At 34.8% G+C, this 24389-nt stretch overlaps 2 protein-coding genes across 4 annotated transcripts; one reads left to right on the top strand and one right to left on the bottom strand.

The window, feature by feature from the left end:
• Positions 1-1104: 1104 nt before the first annotated feature.
• On the bottom strand, positions 1105-9142 carry LOC18043244 (putative phospholipid-transporting ATPase 9). Its single transcript, XM_006437709.2, has 11 exons — positions 7963-9142; positions 5920-7268; positions 5184-5294; positions 4818-5094; positions 4629-4717; positions 4425-4533; positions 3484-3693; positions 3226-3351; positions 3031-3129; positions 2704-2895; positions 1105-2150 (listed from the first exon to the last, which is right to left on the bottom strand). Exons 1-11 carry the CDS (start codon positions 8353-8355, stop codon positions 1503-1505), a joined length of 3603 nt encoding a protein of 1200 aa, XP_006437772.1. The 5' UTR covers positions 8356-9142; the 3' UTR covers positions 1105-1502.
• Positions 9143-18342: 9200 nt separating this feature from the next.
• Positions 18343-24120, top strand: LOC18043243 (tRNA(adenine(34)) deaminase, chloroplastic). 3 transcript variants are annotated; one of them, XM_024185580.1, is made up of 5 exons: positions 18343-18458; positions 18646-22021; positions 22104-22191; positions 22764-22891; positions 23429-24120. In XM_024185580.1, exons 2-5 carry the CDS (start codon positions 18885-18887, stop codon positions 23703-23705), a joined length of 3630 nt encoding a protein of 1209 aa, XP_024041348.1. In that variant the 5' UTR covers positions 18343-18458; positions 18646-18884; the 3' UTR covers positions 23706-24120. The 3 variants fall into 3 exon arrangements, with proteins under 3 accessions (XP_024041348.1, XP_006437771.1, XP_024041347.1); XM_006437708.2 differs by having other exon boundaries at positions 18343-22021; XM_024185579.1 differs by lacking the exon at positions 23429-24120 and adding an exon at positions 22979-23397 and having other exon boundaries at positions 18343-22021.
• The last annotated feature ends 269 nt before the right edge of the window (positions 24121-24389 follow it).

Genomic DNA, 24389 nt, shown 5'->3' with positions numbered 1-24389 from the left:
TCATCAATTTTCTCATTGACTTGTGATTGGGACTTATTCTATTCTGGTGGGTGCGTATATTTCAACTGTATTTGATTGAAGGCTAATGTTAAGTTATGTAACTTATAACCCTTTTATATAAATAGTGAATGGTGTGGGCCTATTCATTATTTATGTATATAAATAGTGAATGGTGTGGGCTTACTCATTATTTATGTGAGAGAATTGTAAGTTACATGCATGTAACTTAGGAAATCTCTTAATTTAAGCGTTGAGACAATCCGGCTGATGTTTTTGGGCGCCGTTTGGACAGGAAAATTCTGAAGCCATGCTGGCATAATATTGATTTTTTCTACCTAGTTATAGGCTGTGGGATACGAAATCTTTCTCAAATGTGTTGATGTAACTGGCACTCTTGATGAATAGCATAGAAGAAAAAATGGGGAATTAACTGAAATGCCTTCAAGAGACCGTTTAGGCCCTAAACAATGGAATTTAGCCGAAACTCAACAGAGAAATCGATGCAATTTTGCTGTGAGTCTTTGCTTTTCTCATCACGAAGTTTCGAAACAACATATTATATGCAACTTATCTAATTCTGTTTGCTCGTGTTTTATTTTGCTATATATATTATGTGATGCATAAAATAATTTGATAGCTGTACTTCCCAAGTAACGTCCGAAGACATTCTAATTTTTTTTTTATATATATATAAATTGTAGATGGTCAATTTTAAGGGTTGCCCAACCTGGAGATTTCCAAGTGAAATGAATCTAGAAAATCAGCAACCTTTATTAAAATACCAATGTACCCAATTTAATATGATTCTTTGCCATAATTTCATACCTTATGAGGCCTTCATGAAAACTATATAGACATAATTTATACCAATGAGTTACCACCTTTTCCCAAATGCATTAATTAAACCGGTTAGGCTATTGAGCTAGTACCAAAAATAAGGGCCAAAACACGACTTGAAAGGACTTTTGAGGTCCTAAATCATGAAATATATCATTACAAACTTCGAAGTTGTATATTATTATTTAGACGCCTCATTTTTATACTCTGTCCAAATTCTACCTATTTGTAAAGTGTGCAAACAACTCTGTAGGCGTAGAAGTCTCAGATCAGAACACAATAATCTCCTTTCATATACAAAGCATGAGCAATCTCGAAATAAAAATCTCTTTTCCCGGCACGAAGCGTCTGCCAACATCAAAGTCAACTTAATTTTCTTATTCAAACTCTAAAATCTAATAAATACATTTCGTAGCTACTACAAGATGCAAAAAATACACGTGTAAGTGTAACCTCAAAAGAACAAAAAAATACAGCAACTAGGGCCTCTTCTACCCATCCAGCATTATGCTACAGCTGAAAAAGGCTTCTGTACAATCATCTATGCTCTAAAGGGGCATACTTTTCTATCGGAAAAACCACCTATAGTTCAATACAGTCATATACAGGAGCAGAGATTTCTGGGCAGATATATACAACCCTCATTTGTTGAGAGGCAATGTTTATCACGAGCTGCTCATTGGGTTCCCATTTTGATTTCTATCATTTACACGATTACTTCTTCTAGAAAAACGAGCTGTGGAACCCACAGTGGTTGGCCGAATTGATCTTTGCCTCACCATATCACAGTACTCAGGATCATTTGATTGCCCTTCATGCCTTATCCACTGTATCATCCCATGATACATGGGGAAGAACCTCATCTGGATTGCAGAGTATGCGAAGTATGGGATTAGGGTAGAGATCACCACGAAGAGCGTGACCAGCCAGAACAAAGGAGCAGGTGCAAGGGCTTCAATGAAGACTTTGTAAGCGTTGGTAGAATGGGTAGGAGTAATGGCCCCATATGCCAACATAAAAAGATACCACAGAGCAATTGAACCCCAGATGAAAATGTGTTGTATAAGAGTGAAGTAGCTAATTGCGAGTGCCAACTGCAAGTTCACAACCCAGACAATGCATGTATACATTGTAGCACCGAAAATATCCCTTCCAACAGTTTTCCCATCATCGTTGAATGCCTGATGCTCCATTGCTTTCTTACAGAAGAAGAAAATGATAATGGCACTGTACAGCCCATTAAACATCCAACCAAATATCCGACGCCAGCTGAAGAGGACATTTTGCACCCCTTCTTGGTAAAGTAGAGGAAACTGCCATTGTTAAAAAAGGACAAAAAATGAATGATCCTCGTATAACCATTTGATCAAAACACAGTAGCATGTCAAATGATACAAAAATGTTGCACCAGCAACTATGGGGACTTTGGGTGCATCATCATCATAACCATGGGTACAACATTATGGTCATTTAAGGTTTCAAAAGTAAATTTTGGTTTCATGTAGCTCGATATGTTCACTCTCTCTAACAAATAAGATGGTTAATTAAAAGTTAATAGCTAACAACTGAATAAATAACACTTTAATATGACTTGGTTAAAGCCACCAGTGGTATATTTGCTCAATCGGACACCTGAGGCACGTTTTCAAGACTGATGTGGATGTGCAATTAGGTACTGAGTTCTAGACACCCCACAGAAGATATAAAAGAATAAGCTAAGCCAAAGTGTTGGGTTAAGCATGCATGTGCACATAAGTTGTACTCACACATATCAGGAAATGAGAGGAAGACAAGAATTTTTCCTTTTTGGTTAAATAACAAAAATGAAAATAAAATGGAGTCTACATATTGTGCTGGAGGGCCTACCTTGAGACAGAATCTTGCAGATACGTCCTGATCGAAAACACCCAGAGCAATCACCGGAAGGGATGTAAAGAAGACATTATAAAGTGACAAAAACCAATCATTGTATGCGGGTTGCCCTGAGAATGTCGTATAGGCCTCATATAAGAAGACAGACAAACCGAATGTGATGTTCTTGTAAAAGAAATAGCAAATCTGCCAACAAAAGAAGACATAAACAAAGTTATCATGTTATCAAATCTCAAGCACATGACAGAACTCTGTCCCAGTTCTCTAAAAATATTGAACTTCCAGGTTACTATAAGGATTAAAAGTGATAATTGTCATTACCATTGATGAGATCCTCCTATAACACCAGTGTCCATGCACAAGCAGTAAGCGTTCCAGATATCGGAACTGAGCAATTGCAATGTCACTTGACATAACCGCCTGAAATGAAAATAAAAAGAGTTCACAATAAGAAATTTGGCTACACATGAAGTTTTACGTCACCAAACCATAAATGTAAAATAATCCGTTGAATACCTGCATCCCTTCAACACCACTGATTCCAATCCCAATATCTGCTTCTTGAAGCATCCCGACATCATTGGCACCATCACCAATTGCCAATGTAGTTTTCCCAGTTCCAGATTTAACTAGTCTTGTAACCTACGTTATTTAATTTCATCATTTAACAAGATTATCCTTAAAGAAAGGTACACAACATTTCATAAGTGTAATCAGAAAATAAATCTGAATGAAGTTATAGAGAGAATTACCACTACCAGAATATGAACTCACCAGTGCCTTTTGTCTTGGTGATGAACGGCAGCAAATAACAGATGCACACCCAATTGCCAGCTCCAGAAACTTATTCTTAATATCATCCTCAAGGGCATAAGTAAGTGATTTCCCATCAATGATCAAAGCAAAGGCCTCAGAGCTCCCACCTGATGCTGACAGCTGATTCTTTCCTTCATTTATCTGATGGAGGACACTCTCCTTTGATGCCTAAAAGATGGATTCATACAAATCATTGGCATCACATTGACAAGTTTAAATCAGTTTAGAGAACCCCACATTACCGGAGTATTTATGGAAGCATACCATTTGCATCTTATATGTAAAGCAATAACATGAGGAAACTTAGGTATGCAAATTTCACTTGTACATGCATAATAACAAAGCATTCTATAGCAAAGCAATCTCCTTCATTTATTAATAGACAAGATATATATCACCAGCTAGGGACAAGCAGAGAGAATATTGAGCTAGTAGATGATGAAAGAAACCTAGTGACGGAGTCTGAAAGACCAAGAAAGAACTGATAAATTTCACGATATCAATGCCAATATCAGGAATGACTAGGCAGATACCCGTAGATGCAGTGAAAGAAAATCTGGCAACTAATAATGCAATAAGAATATAATGGGTAATATAGTAAAGACAAAGCAGAAAACGTATTGTATATTAGGATTTCTATCATAGTGGGTATCAAGTGAAAATTAACAATGAACCAGTCACCAGCCATATTATTGTGTGGTACAATAGGACAGAAATCAGTCATGACATTGTCAAATGGATCTCAAGAGTATCTCTTTAGGCTCTTTTGGTGTTGGAGGCTTTTATATTTACTTTTTTGGCTACCTTGCTCATCAAAACCATTAATTTCATCATCAAGTAAATTTTCTCCCAATGCAACTGTGGGGGTGTGAGGGGGACGAAAGCAGATGTAATTTTACCTTGGTGATTTCAGACTTCGCTCCTGTTTTTTCCAAAGCTAGGATTTCTGGAGTTTCTAAATTAATTATAATCTGCTGCATTCCTGGTCTAAGCAAACTACAAGCAAAGCTGCAATTTATTTTATTTTAGTTAGAGACTGTCAAAAGTCATAAGTTATTACAACTCAGCTTAAAGCATAGCATAAACAGTTGTACCCAGCTTACCCAATATTGATGGCAGTCTCCATCTTGTCTCCAGTCAAAACCCAGATTTTAATTCCAGCTTGGGCAAGCTTGTCAATGCAGTCTGGAACCTATGAAGCAGAAAAAAAATATAAAAATCAAGCCTGAGTCCCATGCCTTGTACCTGAACAGGTTCAAAACTTTGATAATCCTTAGCATTTTTTGACTCACCCCATTTTGGAGTTTGTCCTCAACAGCTGTCGCACCAAGAAGAACTAGATCCTTCTCAATTGTCTCTGTTACTTCATCAATCAATGTTTCACGATCTGCACTTACAGAATTCTTCGCCTCGCTGAATTTTTCATTGAATACTTTGTATTCTTCTTCATCAAGTACACGATATGCTAGTATCAGGGTCCTCAATCCTGCATCAGCATATTTGTTTACATGGTCCCTGGTCTCAACTTCGAAATCCCTACCATTTTTGGCAAGCCTGTCAAACATGACACTGCATAGAAGAAAGAACGAATTATGTGGTTTTTTTCAATGGAACTAAAAGTGGAAGTTTCGGGGTTTTTAAGGTAGATGGTCATATACCTGTCAGCACCTTTACAAAGTAGTAGTATTTTTCCCTCCTCATCTCTTACAATTACTGACATCCGTTTTCTTGTGCTGTTAAATTCTAGAACATTCAAAAGTTTATACACCCTGCAAAAAGGAAAGTACTGATCACGATTCAATATTGATATTCACCAAATGGGCGCCACTTTTTAAGAAAGAACAGTGACCCCATAATTGCACACAGAAAGTGCAGGAAGCCTGAACAGAATTGTAATCCAGATTCTAAAGTTTACGTCCACCATGCAAATACTGATCAAGAACATCAGATAGACAAAAATATATGGTAGGTAAGTTGCAAGATCCTACTCAGATAACCTAGAGTTCTTAGACCATCAAAACTTAGGGAGAAAGCAGTATAGCTGAGGAAATACAGAATCAGCTACATACAAATAATTTTAATTTTGCATGGTGCATTCAAGAGCCAAATCATGCAAGCAAGAACAGGAAATCAACGAAGTGGTAATCTGTCAGAAGCAAGACAGAGCAGAAGAGCAGTCGACACTCTTATTACTTGGTGTTTGTCGGACATTCCAGACTAAAATCTGTGGCTATACAGGCATAAAGTCGAAGTGAAGTCCCATAAGGGCCTTGTGAACTGGGTATCAAGGTGATCTACAAGCATGCAAAAGCAACTGAAGAGTATACGGTACATGATTTCTTAAAATTATAAGTGCCTTTCCTTGTTAATTTAAACATGATAAGAGACACTAACCTTTCAACTTTCTTGCCCGTCATCGGATCTAATTCATGCAACGAAATACTTGTTTGGGTCCTTCGGTAGAATTCAAAACCAAGTTCTCTAGCTGCAATCACAAATGCTGCTTCATCTGGTGATTCGGCTTCATACATAACCTTACCAGTATTTTCATCCACTTCAGGGATAGCAGTATGACAGACTGCCAATAAACGAAAAAACTTCTGGATGACATCTGAATTGGGCTCATTAACCCAGTTTCCATTTGCTATCCTCTCATCTTTGAAATTAAATCCTTTAACTGATGGTCTTGACTCAGTCAAATCCTCCTCAGTGTTCAAACCATTTACTACATCAATTAAAGGTGAACCTTTTTTTCTGTTCATAGCTCTCTCAACCTCTGTAACACCACGACCATAAGCTGTTCCAGCGACTGAACACTTTATGAACTCCATTGAGTTGCAGGTCAATGTTCCAGTCTTATCAGAAAGTATCGTGTCAACTTGGCCGAGTTCCTCATTCAAATTTGAGGTACGGGCATGTGCAGGTTTGTCAGCCTCCTCATAATACATTTGAACATCTTGATTGATGAAGATACTCTGAAGAACTTTGACAATTTCTATCGACACATACAAGGAGATTGGGATCAAAGAACTATATAACAATAGAGCAGTCAGAAAATGATAAATGGCTGCAACTGGTGCTCTATCAGGGTCAAAGAAAATTTCAGAGTCATCTGGTTGAAGATACCACCTTTTCATCTTCCCATTGTCCAAGTCTCTTTCAGTTATAACACCAAAGAAAATGGAACCAACAAAGGCGACAGTGAACACAACAAAAAACATGAAGTAGATGATTTGATCCATCTTCCTCTCTATCCTGCTTCTCTTTGAAGGGGGATCAGTAGAATTCTGAATAACCTTTGTGTCATGGCCAGTGAAGACAACAGCCCCATATATATAATCTGTATTTCGGAGTTTCGAGTCTCTGAGGAGGAGTTGTTGAGGAGTAAGAGGGTGTTGTTGCTCTTCAAAGATCAATGATCCAACAAAGGAGTACAAATTTGCATTTGGATCTTCACATTTAATGGTGGCCTTGAAATCCTTGAAGTTTGAGTCCTCGTGTAAGATTGAAGTTACCTCCAAAGCTTGTTTTAGTTTTAAATTTGTCTCTCCATCAAGATTCATGGTCTCAACATAGCAGATTGCATCTTCATAACTGGACGAAAGCAACAGGAGGTCTGCTGGAAAGAATTCATCCTTCTCCACCTTCACTATATCTCCCACTTTCAGATTCTTCCACACAGTAGAACCAAAAGTCCCATCCCCATTATGAACTTTAACCTTTCTGTTGTTAACCTCAACATCCTGAAAATATCCCATAGAGATTTTATAAATCCAGATGAAACAATAAACAAGTCTGTGAAATTAGTTTATCTGTGAATCTATTTCAAATACTTTTACAACAGGCAAGAGAACATAGCATTGTGGCACATGAGTTTCGAGATAACAGCTAACACAACTTCATAATTAAAGAAATAAAAGCATCCTCCCATATCACTAGGTTTATTTAGTTATTTTCATTTATTAATTTTTATCCACCCGAAAGTATTTGCAGATACCAGGAATCTAAACCAGTAAACTGATATCCCTCATATCCTCTCTGAATCACCCTAGAAAGATTAAAATGCCCACGTATCCACCATAAAACGCAAGTATCGAACAGATGAAGCAAACTTTCTCGAATCCTCCACTTACAAATATCAAAACACTGTTCACATCCCCAAAAAAAAATATAATGAAGCTCAAAATTCAGAAAAATTTCAAGATTTCGTGCTAATATGCTTCCTTCAAGAGCCTTCTCTGGCATCCTCATCTATCCCATAGGAAACTTATCCTCAAAAAAGTTGCCCCAAATTATAAAGAAGTAAATTAAAGACAAAATATTCAAAAGAAAATAAATAAATAAATAAAAATTTAAATTCCCTCAATACAGAAGCTCAAACATTAATTGCAAGCGCAGACCCAGAACCGATAAAAAGGAAAGTAAATAAAAAGGTACCTGTTGGTTTCGGCGCCAATCTTCGATACCCTCTTTCACCATAGTTACTCCAATAACAATAATTAGAGGAAGAATAGAACTAACAGCAGAATAAGGAGCTAGTTTAGTAAAAGACAAGATGCCAGTTACCAAGAAGTAAAAGTTAGCAACTCTCCTGAACTGCTCAAACAATGATTTGGGTAAGAAAGTAGCAACAGTATACTTTGTAGTGCTGACATAATTATCACAATAATTTCTAATTCCAGCCTCAAAACAATTTGGTTCATTACAGTAAACCACTCTTGAAAATCCCGGTCCGCCTATCTGTGAATGATCTTCCTTAAATGATGCCTTCCCGCAAGTAAATGAATAGATCTTGCTAAAATGCAGCTTCCTCCTTCTATTACCAGCCATTTTAGTTTTACAAAAGCCCCCCCAGGAACGAAACCACTAAATAAACAGCAGAGCAAGAAAAAATTTGCTCTTTTTCCCAAATTAAAAAAAAAAAAATTCCCAGATGAAGTCTGGGGCTAAAAACTCAAAAAAAAAAAAGTTCTAAACAGATTCAGACAAGAGAAAAGACAGAACCGAACCCAGCTTTGTAAGAGAAAGAAACCTTAACAGACAGCTGAAAATAAAACTATAATCTTCGTCGGAATATATATGTACTTATATACGTGTGACACTCAAGCGACTTTCAACATGAACATTGAACTATAAAATGGAGTTTTTGAAGAGACTAAGTCACAGGAATGTAAATGAATAAATAGTAATAGACGAATATTCGCTGTTTTGAACATTTTTATTTTTTTTAATTTGTATTTTTATTCCAGTCTTGAACGAAGACTTGGCTTCGGATGGATAGGATCTCGAAAATTTTGACTTTGAATAATATAACACACGCGCATTTGGTGTTTGTTCTACTCATGCAACTACTGTTACTGCATTTTGTAAAATTCGAACCAAATAAAGGGAAGAAAATTCTAATAACAGAGAGAAAGAAATAAAAAAGTGGAAGCTTCGGTATCTGAAGATTTATTCAATGCAAATAAAGAACGCAGGGTGGGAAAAGAAAAACTGGGGTGAGCTTTCTAGAAGATTCAATTTCGACGCTTTTATTTATTTTTTTTATTTTTTTCCCCCGTGGAAATTAACGAGTGAACAATGTGAATGTCACTTCGCGGGAAGAAGCTTTTGATTATTTTTTTTTTTTTTTTTTTTTTTATCAAATGATGATGACGACTTTGTGTGTGTGTGTGTTTGTTTTTTTTTTTTTTCCCTCTTCTTCTGAGGTCTTTGCTTCTCTCTGTCTCTCTCTCAGCAGTTGAAAGCCAAAAGAGTTGAGAGAGAAGCAAAGACAGCTTTGTTTAGTTTTGATTAATTAATAATTGAGCTGTTGATTGAAATCACTAATCAGGGTTTCTGAATCTTCTACACCTTTACAAATAAGGACATATCTTTTCCGTTTGTCTCAAATAAGTCCTTAACTTTTATTGAAGTGGCCAAACCATCCATAAGATAAAACGTTAAATTTTTCACAATCTTCTTAAATGAAGACCCCATCGTTTTCTTCGTTCCTAACAGAAAGCCAACAAGGCAACAACTAATTAAGATACTCGACAGTATCTACCATCTTGTAATGACAAAAATTTAATACTCTCATTAAATAATACTTTTATTACACGTAATGATAAAATTTTAATAAAAAAGGAAAAAAAAAAAAACATGAGTCTATATTATTCATTTCGAATCCTATAAATATTTGATACACACGAAATAATTATGTCGTTAAGTCAGAGTTTGTCAAATATAAGGGACCTATGTGTTAGTATTCCTATAAATATTAGATAAGAAATTCTTTTTATTAAAATTTTGAATTGATACCCCCTAATATTAATATATGAGATAGAAAAAAAAAAAAAAAAAAGAGCACGCCTTCTAACCAATTGCGGGTGTGGCGGGAGGAGAGATGGTCAAACAATTCTCTGTAATCATTTAAAATATTTATATCCTATAATACAAATATTACTCATTCTTGTTTTGCACATAATAATAAATTGGATTTCATGATATTGCCTAGTATCTTCATAATTGCTTTACTTGGTCAACTTATTAATTTTATTGGAACCTATTTTTTGATAAAACTAAGCGAATAAGTATATGTAAATATATATATATATATATATTCACTCTTCATATAATAATGAATTGATTTTATTTTATTGTTATATTAAATCAAGGAAGTGTTGTTCAAGTTTGACTTGTTGAAAACGAATGTATTTACCTATAATTAAAGTTGATCTCTCATTTATTCTTTTTCTTTTAAAGTTTATCTCTTAAATTTTAATATTCTAACCTTCTTGTTAATCAATAACAAAATGAAACAAAGTAAGTTCTTTAATCCTAAATTGGATTATCAAAAAAAAAGAAAAGAAATTAATAGCCTATTTGGTATTATTTAAAAAAAACCAAAATATTGTTTTAATAATAATTGTAAAACAAAATTCAATTTTTCATTATTAATTCATCTTTTTATAAAATCATTAGGAGAGTGGGATGTTCAAAATTGAATGTGTTTGTGTTTGTTTTTATTTTTTTGAAATTTGAATTAAGCTCATCATAAATTTTTTTATTTAAAATAATATAACAAATGTGAAACAGATACGTGACGAGTAAGAGCAAAAGAGAAATAAATACATTTAACAAATTTATTTAAGATGAATAGATGATAAAACCAAGGCAAAGAATAATAATACAAAATTGACCCCGGACACGTGTGAGAGAAATTGGAGAGTAAATACCTAACCACAGAAATGGGCGCCAAATTTTGATGATGAATTGATGATGATCTGTCAACAAATAATCAAGTAATCAACAAGACTTTCATATTTATTGCATTTTTTTTTTAGAGCCCCTATGTTATAATTAACGTAACATACACATTCAACAACAACTACATAAATAATAGACTTATATAATTTGTGTGGTTATTATTGAGTGTGTATGTTACATTAATTGTAATATAATATTTATCTTTTTTTTTTAAAAAAAAAAGAAAAATCCAACGAAGCGAAAGGACTTGTGAATTAATAACCGGCCGCGTTAATCGTTATGCGACGTGTCAAACGAAGAACAGTCTCAACGGCAGCGTTGCAGGCAGTCCGTGAAAGAAACAAAGAAAGAGAAGGGGTCAACAAAAAGGCGTCCGGTTTTGTAATTCACGTTGACTTTCGTAAATTCTAACGACCAGCTCACTGTAATTGAACCATGTTTTACACGTGACCAACATTAATTGTTCTCGCACTATTATCTAATTTTTATGTGTTAGCTCAATTTTTCAGTGTTTAATTAAAATAAATAAATGTCTTTCAAACAACTTTTTTTACCAAAATAAGTAAAAAAAAGATTCAAAAAAAGTAACAGAACAACTTTTTTTTTAAAGATATTTACAATCTACATATATATTATAGAGTCCGGCTCTGATGCAGTTGTGGTATGTCATTAAAATCAATTATATTGACAATTATAAACTGATCCAATAACTGGATTCAGCTATAATATAATACCATAATTACACCATAATTTTGCCCTATATTATAATCTAACCCTACACAAACACTGAAAGGCATAACGCATAATTTGAGTTTGTGAACTTTTTTTACCAGACAGGATGTAGAATCCCCCGGTGATTAGGACTTTATACGCTTTTGTCTTGTCTCTTCTAGAAGAAACAAGGCTTTCTTTATCTTCATTCTTAAAACCCCTGACGCGACGTCGTCTAATTTAATAAAGACCTCATCCAAAAATTTTTAACAAGCGCAACGATAAGATGCTACGTGGTCGCAGCTGCCAAGTTTAATTTTGTGGTTGGGTTTGGCAGAGGACCCCGTACGCAATTGTTTTTAACAGTATATGGAGAGTCAAACTGGCATGCGTTTGTATAGATTAATGCGAAAATAAGGATAATTTTAAAAAAATTCTCCTGAAATTTGAGCTTGTTGCAAATAGATGGTAAGAATTTATTTATTTATAAAAAATCTCTTACTGTCAGTTAATTTTAACATTGACCGTTAGTTGACTATGCAAAGACAATATTACTCTTAACAACAGTTTGTAGACGAAAATAATTAAAAAAAAATTAAAATTGTTGACTATTTTACTCTCTTTAAATTATTGATATTTTCTTAAAGTTCCTACAAGAAAGATAAAATTAAAAATTTGAAAAATTCTTTTTAAATTATTGATATTTTCTTAAAGTTCCTGCAAAAAAGATAAAATTAAAAACTTAAAAATAAAATAGTTATAATCTTTACCTATGATAGTGTAAATCTTTAGAATTGACAAGGATAAAATTATCAAAAAATAGAGTTTGTGCTTTTCGCTCCAACAATTTTAATTTTTTTTTTAGTTATTTTCGTCTACAAACTGTTGTTAAGGGTAATATTGTTTTTGCACAGTCAACTAACAGTCAATGTTAAAGTTAACTGACGGTAGATGGTTTTTTACAAATAAATAAATTATCGCCATCTACTTGCAACAAGTCCAAACATCGGGGGAGGTTTTTAAAAATTACCCGTGAAAATAATAATAATAATAATAATAATAAAACTGCCAGTTGAAAGATCAATTTGTTAGATTGTATAAATGTAGACGGTGTACTTAGGCTACCATTCACGAGTTCTATGCCACGAAGCTTAAGATTTCTGGGAATTTTTTTTTTTTAATGGAGCCTTTGTTTTTGTCGGTTTTAATTGGAGTCATATTTGGGCTGTTTTTAACTCTTTATTTTATTTATTGATGTATGATTTATTTTCTTTATTTGAGTTTATTTTGATTGAAGTAGGATCGCGAGAGGTTTATTAGTAATTTTCATATCTTTTTAATAAATGAAAGTTTTTAATTTCACTTCGAGATTATTTTAAAAATTTAATTTCATCCATTCTTAAAAGACTCTCGAGAGATCTTATTTAATTTTGTTTATATCTTTTAAGTCGATAAAATTCAAACTTTTGTTTAGAATTATTACGAAAGTTCGATTTCATTTATTTTTTTCATGTTTTTTATTCTATTTTCACACATACAATAACAATTAAAATAAGTGTTTACCTCGTCTTGTTTCTGTTTAGCTCGCTTAGTTGAGCCCCTTCTAATAAAAAAAATAAAAAATAAAAATAAGTGTTTACATCGTTGTAAGAAAATGTCCGGAATTCATCAAGCTTAACTGAAGTTTAATCTAGAAGGTCACTCCAAAAAGAGAATTAAAATAAATACTTACATCGTTGTAAGAAATCTCTGTAATTGTTAGTGCACTAACAATTAAAATAAGTGTTTACATCGTTGTAAGAAATCTCCGGAATTCATCAAGCTTAACTGAAGTTTAATCTAGATGGTCACTCTAAAAAGAGAAAGATCTAATGTCTAACTTATAAACACGTTTAAATAATAAAACTTTCATGATCTTACATGAGTTACAACGGTCTAAGAATAAAATTATCATACAATTGAAGTATAGTACTATTGTCGTCAATATCTATTGCATGTTTCAAAATTTTCATTATAATCCACAAGTTAGAAAATGTAACGAGAGAGAGAGAGAGAGAGAGAGAGAGAGAGAGAGAAGTGTAAGGAAGGAAAATGGGGACAGGTACTTTACCAAACATGGACTATATGTAGGAAGTATACTCTCAGGCCTCAAATTACCTCCTTAAAATATGGTGCGATTTTTTTTAAAAATTTTTTCGCCTTTTTGGGGGTTTTTATTTTTTTTTTAAATTATGGGTTAACTTTACGATAAGGGAGCCTCTATGTTACAATTAATGTAACATACACACTCAACAACAACCACACAAATAATAGACCCACATAATTTATATGATTGTTGTTGAATGTATATGTTACATTAATTGTAACATAGTATTTGCCTTACGATAATCGACTAATATGGCAATTACATACATATCAATGCGACCAACATGTTGGGTTCTGCAAGTCAAAATAGTAATGCGTTGTTTTTATAATTAGGACAAAATCGTACCACATCATGATATAATACGATCATCATGGCAAGCAAAAAGGCATCGGCAATTTGGATTTTGGACAAAATCCAATTTTGGGACCCCCGGAAACATTATGTAAAGACAAAAAAAAAGATATGCCCGCTGCTGCCACTGCGTGTACCCTCTCCACTCAGAATCTTTGATTGCAATAATCAACTTCTGTTGCTTGCTGCGCGATATTTTTATAGGAGGATTATAGTTCTTTTATACAATTACACAACACCCCCAAATGATACACAATTAACCACTAATCAGATCATATTAATAAATTCATTCAGATAACGATAACGCGACAGCAGCAAATGTCCTGTCCTCAATCGAGTGGCCGTACTTTTGAGATCAAGCGAATAATCTTTTCTTCTTTTTTTTTTTATAATTAAAATTTATCTTTTGTGGTGGGTGGATCATGACATGTAGAATCTTACAAAGTTGTGTTTGCATGCATGACCCCCATGGTGAGTTGGGGTGACAACTTTTTATTATTATTTATTTTTGTATTTTTATTTATTTATTATTTTTGGCAGGATTCAGGTTGTCGTTTTGATGAACTAGGGAGAGAGTGGGAATAATTTATCTTTTTGACGAATGAATGGACATAAACAAAAAAAAAATGATTTGTTATCTTTTTTTTTTTTTACTTATTATTATTATTCTCTCTCTTCATTGCACGTGAGTATCATGTTCTCTAAGAATATCAATCAGGCAAAAATCTGAATTCAGCCCCACGCCCGGCTTTAATTTCGTGATCGGAGATTTATCGAGATCAATCTTAGGGTCTGTTTGGGCGATTTTTGAGAGATTTAAAAATAATTTTTTAAAAATTACAAGTTAATTTTTGTGTCTAGTAATTTTTTAAAAAATTAAATTTTGTCAAAATCACTCTATCCTATATCAGATTTAGTGTCTGTTTGGTATGGCTTATTTAAGAGCCATAAGAGCTTATTTTGATAATCATATATATTTTTGATACAATTTCATAAATGTCCTCATATATATTTTAAAATTTTAAAATTACCCTTATTAATTAAGACATAAAATCATTAACTTTAAAGAAATCATTATTATTACTACAAACTATATTGAGATAACAAAATAAAAAAATAAAACTAATAATATAAAATATTTATTTGGTTATTAATTATTATATCAACAAATTAAAAAAATATTTTATACAAACATTTATAAATAAAAAATAAATTTCATTCAACAATATGTTCAATTCAATTATTTACATTCTTATAGCAGTTTAATAGTTAGATTTACTAAACACATATGGCTACATTTAAAATTCAATAATTTTAATTGTTATAAGTCGTTTTCAAATTGTAAATCCGACATCAAATTTTTGTTAAAGATATTAGAGTATTGTTAGGTAACTGCATAAAAAGTAGGTTAAATTAGTTGATCGATTGCAGCTGATGAAGTGGCTTGTAACATTGAAAATTTTACAGTTTTTGGATTTGAAAAGGAGTCTATGAGAAATTCCCTAAGGCCACAATTTCATGACATTTTTTTAATAACTAAATAAATAAGTATTGTATATTTATAATTCGAAGAGATCTTATTTGGAGTTTGAATTTTATTTAAAAAAATATCAAAAAATAAAAACAAATAAAAAAGATAAAAACGGTCACGATCAATTTTTTTTATGTGATCTATGTGAAAAAAAAAAAAAAATTTAGTATGCACAAAGACAAAGGCCACTGAATAATTAATAAGAATCTGGAAATGGTTAGGCTGACACGAGTAACCATCGTTGGAACTATCAAAGTGGTTGATTCAATACATCTCTTATCAATATTTTGAAAGGTCGCTGCATTATTGCGAAGAAAATACTACCAACGGTGAAGAAACTGAAAGCGATTGGGAGGAAAAACTACAGCTTCCTCAGTTTAGAATCACACGACACTGTTGATGGTACGTTCTGTTTGGCTTTATTACTCATCTCCAATATCTCTATTTCGCGTATGGTTTGTATCATTTTTCATTTCCTATGAATATGTGTGAGGAGTTATTGAGCTACATTATTCAATAAATTAACTCACACCGCTTATTGTCTCTAATTATCATTTTTCAATGCAATACATACACTAATAGTAATATATAGTAAATATAAATTTTAAATAATAATTTTGATAAAATTATTAAAGATATAATAGATTTTTCATGATACAAGTGAAAAATCACATCAATATATCTTCAAAACTACGCAGTTAGTGTTTACCAAACACTTTAGTGCTGTAGATTTTAAGTTACAGTTGTCCAACCGCATCCTAAAATATTTGCTATTATCTAATAAATTTAACATGAAAATAGAAAGATTTCATTGGACTGGTATATACTATATACCAACAAGTTTTATTTAAAACTACCCTATTGATTACATATCTTAATCAACAAACTTAACATATTGGACAATAAGATTATTATTATAAATCTTCAAATCTGTTAGCCAGTCTTAATGCCCTATGTGAGTTTGAAATTTATCCCAATTTGTCTGCTAAAGTCCAAAGATAATCATAAATTTATAAAATCAACCCTAGATAATTTGAGATGCATATTGTAAGCCCAGGGGTTTAAAATGTCAAAAAAAGAATATATATATATATATATTCTAGACGCCACAAATTAATCAAGCCGTCTACTTTGAAGGAAGGAGAAAATTTCAATGTCGATAACCTAACAACATCAGATAAAATGATGCCTTCCCCCCCATGCGGTGGGTGCAGAGGAAGGTACCCTTACCCTACATAAATAAAACAGTGAGTAAAAAATTATATTACTTTTTTTTTTTAAACAAAAAAAATATTTCAATTTTTTTGAAGACCAATACGGAAGACTTGACTTGGCAAATATAACATAAGAGTCAAGAGTTAGCAGCCGGCGTACCAACAAAACACAAAAACTAGTTTTTCTTTTTTTTAAAATAAATATTTATATTGTTTGGTCCCCCGCTGGATTGAAGAAGACAAGAACAGAGTTGCTTTCTCATGAAAGTATGTCTGCGCGCGCGCGCGCGCGCGCGCGTGTATATATATATATATGAAAAATGTTTCAGTCAAAAATTTTAAAATACGAAAAAGTATGAGAAATCTTTTAAACCACATGGTTTTAAATGTTTAAAACTGTAAGCTTTCAAAGCCGTGTGATTTTAAAGCTTTCTCGAATTTTCCCGCACTTTAAAATTTCTTATCAGAAAACTACTAATATATATATATATATATATATATATATATATATATATATATGACAGTGTCAACATAATGTGGGTGGTTGCAGATGTTATAGTATATGATGGGACGTTATTCATCATTTCATTGGCGAGTCTATTGACTCACAACGTAGTTTCGGCAATGAGAAATTAAAGTGCGTGACGGTACCCATCCGATTAAAATCTTATATATACATACACACACGCGCGCGAAGATATTATACGCAATAGAGAAAGATACCTGCCCTACGATCACAAATTAACAAAATTTGTTTTATCATTTGTTAATGCCACACCCAGTTAACTACACATATTCTTTAAAAATAAGATCATTTATCAATTCATATAAACAAAAAAAAGAAAAGAAAAAGAAAATACCATATATATATGATTAGTTAAAAAATATAAAAGAAGGTAATAATTGTTCAATTTTTAATCCATAGTTATGTATCCAATCTCCTCTCTTGTAATATGCAGTTGACTTGATTATCAATTATCAATCAGCAAAAAAAACTTTGATTCGTGTTTTAAATGATAATTGAGTTTAGAAAAAGAATTGACGTCGCGTTTGTGTGAACTTCATACGTTGGTGAAGGGTAAAATTTGTCAAATCATGTTACGAACGTATGGTGGAAACGTTAAAGCTCAAAGTCCTTTCAAGCGTAATAAGTGGAAGTAAATATTCGAGTTGTGCTTATTATAATCGTTATGTTGGATCAAGATGGATCCGATTCAATTCTGGCCAACCGTGTCAACAATCAACTTTGAAAATAATATGAGGCAAAATTTTTGCATATAATTGGGATCTCTAGTCTCACGTACTATTCCATTGTCAAAACCCACGTAGAAAGCAACTTCAAAAAACAGAAAGGGAAAAAATAACGGAGGATAAACCATCTCGAAATTTGGGCCTCTGGTGTAAATCAATGTCACACGGGGTGAGCTTAAAAGAGCCAAGGTTTTTCTAAATCCACCAACCTCGTTAAGATCGGTGTAACCAGATAATTCCTGGGTGTTTTTAGTATCACTCCGAAGCGAAGCCCAATGTTTTCCTTACAGACGCAGCCCAGAACCCATTTAATAAAACAACTCAGCGAGTCGACACAACGACTCTTCACCGATCAGTTTCGACAAAATAAAATATTCATTTTTATATCAGCTGATCAAATCTGATTCGCAAGGATCAAACGACGCTCTTCAGCATCTGCTGCAGCTCCCAAAACCAACGAAAGCCCACTTCTCTAATCAAGGTAAGCGTCTCTCTCAACACATAAAGTATGCATAACGCTTACTTCAGCTCAACTTTAGTATCATTTAAAAGTAGGGGTTCTCTCTCATTCTCTTTCAATGACTATTCCAGCTTATTGAATGAAAGATTTGACAGAACTTCGTTATCATGTTGTTCGTGTTGTTGTACTTGCTGTTGTTGTTGTGAAGTTTCTGCTGCTCATAATAATAGAGTGCCCGTGAACGCCAGCTACTTATGTGGGTTAAGGCAATCCACTCTTATCCAACGTCCACCTTATAAAAGATTAATTTTTGGTTTCAAAGATAGAATCTTTTCGCGGCTTCCGGTTTATGATCTTGATAGGGGTAGTTATGAGGTTTCTTGCTCAATTAGAGAAAGAAGCGGCGATGAAGGTTTTGGTAGGAGGAGGAATAGAAGGTTTAGGCGTATGGCTTTGGAGGAAACGAATGAGAGGAGTTGGTTAGGTGGTGTTGCTGATGCCGAGGCTGTGATTAGTTTGTTGAGTGAAGAAGTTGGTGACGAGTGTTTAGGTGGTACAGAGAGAAATGGGAGGTTAGCTAAGAGAGTGGAAATTGTGAAGAATGAAGTCCATGGTGGTGAATTGTATAGGGGGAGGAAGAAGAAAGTGGAAGTAGAGAAAAGAGGGAACTACGGAGGTGAATATTTTAGGGGGAGGAAGAAAAATGTTGGGTCGAATTTGTTGCAGAGTAACTCAAAATGTGAGTTTGAATCGCCAAGGATTGAGGCAAGGGAGGAAGGGTATGGGAGGTATGAAGGGAGGGAAGCTGTTGCTAGAGGAAATAAGCATAGAGAAAGGACCAAAAGTTCTAGTTGTTCTTCTTATTACTCACTTTCCTCTGCTGGGGAGTATGAGGAAGTTCAGGATAAGGAAGGGCGAATTGTGGAAGAATCAGTGACTGGGTTTAGGAAGGATTCATGTAGGAGTGAAGAAGATAGATACAAAGCACAAGTAGTGGAAGAGTTCAATGAGGTCGATGGGCATGGAGCAGCAGACCAAAGATCTTCTGCATCTGGGAGTCGTGTTAAATGGGATTGCAGAAAGAAGTCGGAGAAGAAGCTTACCGAAGTAGCAACAGAAGAAACAAAATCCACAAAACAGTCTTCAGACATTCATTGGAGAATAGATGGGACAACCAAAACTGATTATGAGAAGGCGTCTAATTCTCATCAGCAATTAGATAATGTGGAAGAGGAATCAGCTTTGGCTGTGAATTTGGATAAGGGAACGAGAAAACTATATAGCCAAATGGATGTCCAAGACACTAAACTGTCAAGAAGACAATGGCAAGAAGTCAAAACAGTGGAGGAGATGCATGGCAATAATGTTGAAACAACTTCCGAATCCCAAAAGCAGTTTAGTGGTAGAGAAGAAAACGTGACTAGGGGTAAACTTTGCCAAACAGACCTTGTTACTGGAAATAACGATTTAAAGAGGGACTTCCAGCAACTTCCCAGAACTTCTGAAATTCTTAATGCCAATAGTGAAAGAGTTTCTAATTTGCCGAGACATTCTGAGTCTAGAATGAAGGTCCAGCAAAAAGATGAAACTTTGGTTCAGAGTTCAGTCCAGCGGACAAAAGGGCAACACCAACAAAGTAGTGAAAGGATCACTGGACAAATTGACTTGAGAATAGAGCCAGAATACTCTTCTGAATTATCAGAAACTCATGACACTAATATTAAAAAGAGCTCAACTATACAATCTGAAACTAGAATGAAGAACCTAGAAGAGAATTCAAGGTTGCAGCACTCCCAGAAAGATCATGAACATCATCAGAGAATTGAACCCTGGAAAGGGTCCCAAGATGTCTCTAGAGTGTCAGTTATACAAGCCAGTGAAATGGAAAGACGTACAGATTCTCTGAGGACTTCTGAAAAAGGGGTTAATCAAGCAAGTGCCATGACATCAGTTGTGAAACCTATGGGGGCAACAAGAGACAGACATAATCAGCCTGATGAAAAAGCCATGCAGAGTAAATTAACAAAAGAGGCCCAAAAGCCTACTGGAGTATCTAGTTCTCATGAAGAGTACTCAGAAGAGAGCTCTAGTATTCAAGCATCTTTGAATTTGGTTTCTCAAGCTAGAGTGCCACAGATTAATGTGGAGGAAGACGAGGAGGAGGAGAGAATTTCACAGGAAATTTTGATGCCTCCCCCACATCAGTTGCTCACCATAAGTTCAGGGCATGCTGCTTCTAGTAGTGGGCTTGCAGTTCAAGAGGTTTCTTCAGAAAGTGGCTCTAGTGCCTTGCATACACATTCAGGAATGAGAACTCTGTCTTTGCACAGTGATTCATATGTCAAAGGTGGACAGGATGAGACTTATGATGAGCCTTTAAACCTTTCTACCTGTGAAGATGCTCTGGGTTCAGCTCATAGGTTTGCCGAATCGTCAACTCAATTAGTGGCGGAGTTTGTTGAAAAGGCTAGGCATGAAGTCTCAACTTCTGAAATGCAAAAGGAGAACATTGCTGAGACAGAATTGTTGTATGGAGGTGAGAAGCAATTTAAAAAGAATGCAGGTCAGTATGGTTCTGAAGACTTGCACTTGAAAGGGCGTGAACCAAGGAAATCATCTGAGAGCTCTGGAGCAAAAGGGCCTTCTGATGAGATGTGGCATGTGACAGACTCATTTGTTCAACCCCAAGCGGAAGCAATGGAGGGCAACCAAGCAGCAGGTAACGCCATTGTGAAGAGAAGGGGTAGGTCCCTGTGGAATATCATGGCAGACATTGTTCGATTACGGTGGGGTTCACATGCTGAAACCCCAAGCTCTGCTGCAACGTCGGATGCTAAAAGTCCGTCTAATGATTCTGTTAGCAGTGGGACTTGGTTTTCTGGACATGAATCCAATAAGAATGGTGATGAAAATATGAAAAGAGAAGGGAGCAGCCCGCCTCAAGATGTAACACCTTTTCATCAGCTACAACAAGGGAGAACTTCTACTCACAGTCAAGGAGAAACATCTGACAAAATTAAGTCAAAGAGCAAAGAACAAAAGCCTGAAGCGGATATGCCATCTTCTTCCACTGTAATAGAAGGTTGGTCAACATCAAAACGTATCTCACGTCTTTCCTCAAGTTCTGCAGAGAAAAATCTTGATCAGAAAGCAGAAAGGAGCAGTTCCCAAAGTACCAGTTCTGGCCAGGAAGTTCTGCCATTATCATCACAATTACCCGCTGAAACTTTACTAACACCTCCTGCTGTAGAGGCAGTTTCTGAAACCAGTAAAACTTATGCATCTGAAAGTGGCTCAATGGTTCAGTCTGCTCAACCTTTTAATTCTAGATTAATTGAAGCATTAGGGTCTGGGAATGATGGGGAGTTGAAACAAAGGAAGCTTCAACGGAACAAGCAAGTTTCGAAAGATAGATTTGATGAATGGGAAGAAGCATATAAACTTGAAAGTGAGCAACGAAAAATTGATGAAATGTTCATGAGAGAAGCACTCTTAGAAGCCAAGAAGGCTGCTGATACCTGGGAGGTGCCTGTTGGGGCTGTATTAGTGCAACATGGAAAGATTATTGCTCGTGGATGCAACCTGTAAGTTTCATGTGATAATATTCATTCTCTTTCATTGGATCTTGTTTTATTTTGAGGTACTTACTAGAAATGTGTATTTCAGAGTGGAGGAGTTAAGGGATTCCACTGCCCATGCAGAAATGATTTGTATTCGGGCGGCTTCAAATGTTCTTCGGACATGGAGGCTTGCGGTAATCAAAACAGTTTTGATTTTGTTGAACTTTATTTGTCTCGTCTTAGTTATTTTTGTTTCTTGTTACAGTTCTTTGGGACTCCAATTACTAGCTTTATAGAATAATATGCCAATGTCCAAAAGATTAGATCATATAGTTTGCACCTCATTTGCTGTTTCAGTGCAATCTTAGAGCAGAAATGGGTTCTGGCAAATAACAAATTATGGATTAGCACATAACTATATCTCTGTTCTGTGTTTAGTGGAACCATGCATGAGCAAATAATGGTTTCTTCACAGGAGCGATGAGAATGATAATGGTTCCTTAATTGGTTAATCTGGCGATGCCTAGGGAACACTTCCATTCTACTTCCTGCCAGAAACTTCCAGTTCTAGATTTGGGGCTGAATGTTAAAATTGGAGCAGGTGTTTATTAGGCAGAAATAAGACAAATGGTGGTTCCTTATTTGGTTAAACAGGCAACGGCAGGGAAACATCTGCATATTTCTTGCATGTTGAATGCTTGATATGATAAATTAGAGCAAAATGTATAAAATACCGACAAATAACTTCTTTTTTTCCTTTCCTCAGGATGCTACGCTGTATGTAACTCTTGAACCGTGTCCAATGTGTGCTGGAGCAATACTTCAAGCGAGAGTCAGCACTCTTGTATGGGGAGCTCCAAATAAGCTTCTTGGAGCTGATGGAAGCTGGGTCAGGTATGCAATTTACTTATATTTTTATGATCCTGTTCTCATAGTTTTACTAACATTAGTATCTGGTCTTGTACTGACATTCTTCTACAGTTTTTGGCTAGAAGCCAGTTCATTCCTCTTTAATGTTTCCAATTAACAACTCTTTATGATCCGATTTCATAGAAGAAAGAGTTTCTTCCCACGCCTTGTAAAATGAAATTGATGATGTAATGTAACCTATGATGTTTTCTTGCTCTTGGACTTTGTTTCTTCTAGGCAGTTCATTTATCAAATATAATGAAACTTATTGTAAACAAAAATGTTATAATACGGATTTCACCTTCTCCGGTTAGCAAAGAGAACTTAACATGCCCACCTGATTGGGGTATAAGACTGAAAAATATAGCATTGATTTTTTCTTGGGGTTCGCTGAGAGTAGATTAGAATTTGGATTGATGAGGAGTATAATTTTTATGTAAAATGTGCTTTGGTGTTTAAATGGGAAATTTTAAAGGTTTTTCAGTCCCAAAAATTTGATGGGCAACCAAATTTTTTTGGCAGACTTTTCCCAGATGGGGGAGAAAAGAGAGATGGCTCGGAGCCTTCGGATAAGCCAGCTGGTCCGGTCCATCCCTTCCACCCGAAAATGACAATCCGACGTGGGGTTCTGGCAGCAGAGTGTGCAGATATAATGCATCAGTTCTTCCAGCTTAGAAGAAGGAAGAAGGAGAAGATTGCAGACGACCTGCCTCCCCCTTCATGTGTTCCCATCGTAAACCAACAATCGAAAATCCTTACAAAGATGCGGCATATGTTCCACATGATGTTTTGTTTGTAGAGAGTGAAAAAGCATTTAGTTTATTTGAGAATTCTAGGGCGGATTGACATAGCTTTTCTTAAATTAAATTGAGTTAAGTCTTCCCAAGTTCATGAACGCCATTGACCGCAGATTGTCATCCGAACATGATGGCTCACATTTAACCCAAAATGGAGTAACACGTTGATATTGAAATAACTGAATGAATTACGGTTACCCCAACTGATTTCCTCATCTTCTATTTGAACTTCCTTGCACCAATTATAAGCAGGGATCATGGAAGGGCATTGAGTTAAAAACTCGGTGACCTGTTTTTATCAAATCTTCGCCAACTGTGGTGCTCGGAAGTTAAATGCTGATGCTGACTAAAATAAACGTCAATCTGTATCTGGGAATTTCACAGGATCGTCACAGTTTTGGCATGAAAGAGCACATATGAATGATGGTTATAGTGGAGCTATCCTTCACAAAATAGATAAAATGTATACAATTAATATGCCTTGCAATAGCTTGTTAACAGCCAGACTCCGGTATCCCGATTGAGCAAAATGGGCAGAACTGAGTGAAAGCAAAGATTTCTTGACTTGATCTCCATCATAAAGTCTGATGGGGACTGCTTACCAATGCTTAGGTTGTGTTAGGATCAACATCGTATTCTCAATACAGGTAAAGGGTTGCTCGCATTAACATCTGTATCCCCAACTC

Source organism: Citrus clementina, unplaced genomic scaffold (genome assembly GCF_000493195.1).
Source record: "Citrus clementina cultivar Clemenules unplaced genomic scaffold, Citrus_clementina_v1.0 scaffold_4, whole genome shotgun sequence".
Taxonomy (NCBI): domain Eukaryota; kingdom Viridiplantae; phylum Streptophyta; class Magnoliopsida; order Sapindales; family Rutaceae; genus Citrus; species Citrus x clementina.
The sequence above is the reverse complement of the archived record's forward strand: the minus strand, read 5'-3'. Positions and strand labels throughout refer to the sequence as shown.